At 40.6% G+C, this 2,447-nt stretch overlaps 1 protein-coding gene across 1 annotated transcript; it reads left to right on the top strand.

The window, feature by feature from the left end:
* Positions 1–417: 417 nt before the first annotated feature.
* On the top strand, positions 418–1,436 carry LOC149243949 (S-adenosylmethionine decarboxylase proenzyme-like). Its single transcript, XM_089371356.1, has one exon. The coding sequence runs from the start codon at positions 471–473 to the stop codon at positions 1,434–1,436; it is 966 nt and encodes a 321-aa protein (XP_089227482.1). The 5' UTR covers positions 418–470.
* Positions 1,437–2,447: the final 1,011 nt, after the last annotated feature.

Raw genomic sequence — 2,447 nt, 5'->3', positions numbered from 1 at the left:
TTAGACCGTTAGGTGTCGTGGTACTGGCACATGTTGCAGTTGTTGCTGAGAAGGAGACAAAGGGTTTTGTTTACTATCTGAATGCATTTAATGGAAAGTTGCTTGCTGGCATCAATCAAAAGATTCAGTTATACAAATGGGAGCTCCGTGATGATGGTTCAAGAGAATTGCAGTCTAAATGTGGCCATTATGGGTATCATCATGGATACACTGCAGCAACAGAGGCCATAATATTATTAATGTTAATAATACCTGGATTGGACCGCCTAGGAAAGGGCCTCAATGCAGTGGCCCGGAGCATGTTGAAGCCATTGTTGACTGGGGAGACCTTCTGCCTATTTCTGTTGATGGATATCTACTGAGAATTCGAGACTCATGCTCAAGAGAAGACCCAATGGCCAAGTTGCATAGGCTGTAACATTTTGTTTGCATTTGAAAATGGTGTGGCCTGTGGAGATTCTGTTGTTCCCATGACTGCAATTGGGTTTGAAGGATTTGAAAAGCGACTAGAGGTCGAGTTCTTTGCACCTTCAATTTTTAATGATCCAGAAGGAAGGGGTTTGAGGGCACTCACTCGAGCTGATTTGGATGAAATGCTGGATGCGGCACAATGCACAATTGTTTCTGAGCTCTCTAATGAGCATCTCGATTCATATGTCCTGTCTGAATCGAGTCTGTTTGTTTATCTGTATAAGCTTATTCTGAAGACTTGTGGGACTACAAAGATTCTTCTTTCCATTCCTCTGATTCTGAAGAACGCAAGCAAGTTGTCTCTCTCTGTCAAAAATGTTAAATACACTCGAGGGACATTTATCTTTGCTGGAGTCCAGCCATTTCCTCATCGCAGCTTCGGCGAGGAAATATCTTACTTGGATAAATACTTTGGAAAGCTTGGTTCTGGAGGCAAGGCATATGTGATGGGGGATTCTGGAAAAGCGTATAATTGGCATGTCTACTCTGCTAGTGCTGTGGATACTTCATTTGAGGGAAATGCTCCTCCCGTTTATACATTAGAGATGTGCATGACACAACTGGACTGCAAACAGGCGTCTGTCTTTTACAAGGATACCTCCAAGTCTGCAATGGAGATTACACTTAATTCTGGAATAAGCAATATTCTTCCTGAGTCTAAGATTTGTGACTTTCAGTTTGATCCATGTGGGTATTCCATGAATGCTCTTGAAGGAGCAGCTATTTCCACTATTCGTGTAACGCCTAAGGATGGTTTCAGTTATGCAAGTTTTGAGGCAATGGGCTATAATCCCAAGGATTGTGACCTTGAAGCATTGGTGGAGAGGGTATTAAGCTGTTTCAGGCCTATGGTATTCTCCATCTCAGTTCATTCTAGTGTGGGCAATGGGCATTCTTCATGGACCGGGCCAGTTTGGCCACAGGGATATATCTGTTTTCTTTGGAGTCCAATTTGTAGTCATTAAATGGAAAAGAAGACAGTGGACAAAAGGTAGACATTTTTCAACATGTTAAATGGAATGGATTGTCAAGCTCAAAAGATAACCATATTTTCCAATATGGAATTGAGAAGGTTGATAATGTCTTAATATCAATATCCAAAAACCAAACACGGTGCCCGTGTAAAAATCAGTGTTGTTCCAAGTTCATCATTAACACCACTAATCCTGTGGCTTTTGAAAAAGGTGCCAATCATAAGAAGGAAAGCACACAGGTGTATAATAGAAGAAAGGTTTCCAGTTTGAGAGTGAATGGTCTCATGCCAAGGATGACTGTCAGTTAAAAGCCTATAGTCATTGCATTCAGATGGATAGGAAAATGCCCCTTGCAGAATATTTTGGCTTTGGTTTGAATTTGTCTAACTCTTCAAGAAACTGGACTGGCATGAATGGTTATGAAAGAGTTTGCAGGGATGACAAAAAAAGACCATACATCTCTAATTATTGGACTACTGAATACAAGAACATGAATACTGATCAAGGGAAAGAACAAAGAATATTTGTATCTACCTATGAAAAATATCAAGAGGCAGAATCTCCAAGTTACCGAAAGAAGAGATCTTTTCATGATTATAGTTCAAGCAGAGTTTTGACTTCAGGCCTATCAATTGATAATGGATCGGATCATGTGCTTGGACAACGGTCTGAGAAATGGTGTCTTGCATTAGAATTAGCAATCCTTCTAAGGGTAAATGTGAAAGAGGTGCAGAGTGCAAGTTTCGCCATAGTTCAGATGATAGTTGTTCCCATACCTTTGTTCAAAGCACCAGCTTTGTGAAGTGAATTTTTAAAGGCAGGGAAGAAGTTAGGATTTGAGTTTGATGTGATTAGACCTGGAGAGAATGATATTGATGTCAGAATGTCATTGAAGAAAGTATTACATGAAGGAATGTGCTATTTCTTTGTGGAGCTCCCAGAGGGAACTATATTAGCACATCCCCTTGCACCTGAAGAGAAGATGCCTATACAATTTGCACG

The sequence above is a fragment of the Pinus tabuliformis genome, chromosome 8 (genome assembly GCF_031772625.1).
Source record: "Pinus tabuliformis cultivar Carrire ecotype Pingquan chromosome 8, CPIR1, whole genome shotgun sequence".
Taxonomy (NCBI): Eukaryota; Viridiplantae; Streptophyta; class Pinopsida; order Pinales; family Pinaceae; genus Pinus; species Pinus tabuliformis.
Note: the sequence above shows the minus strand (reverse complement) of the source record. Positions and strands in the feature narration are given on the sequence as shown.

What these genes read in the sequence shown, in the direction of transcription:
- LOC149243949 (XM_089371356.1), top strand. Translation starts at nt 471, where the DNA reads ATGACTGCAATTGGGTTTGAAGGATTTGAAAAGCGACTAGAGGTCGAG.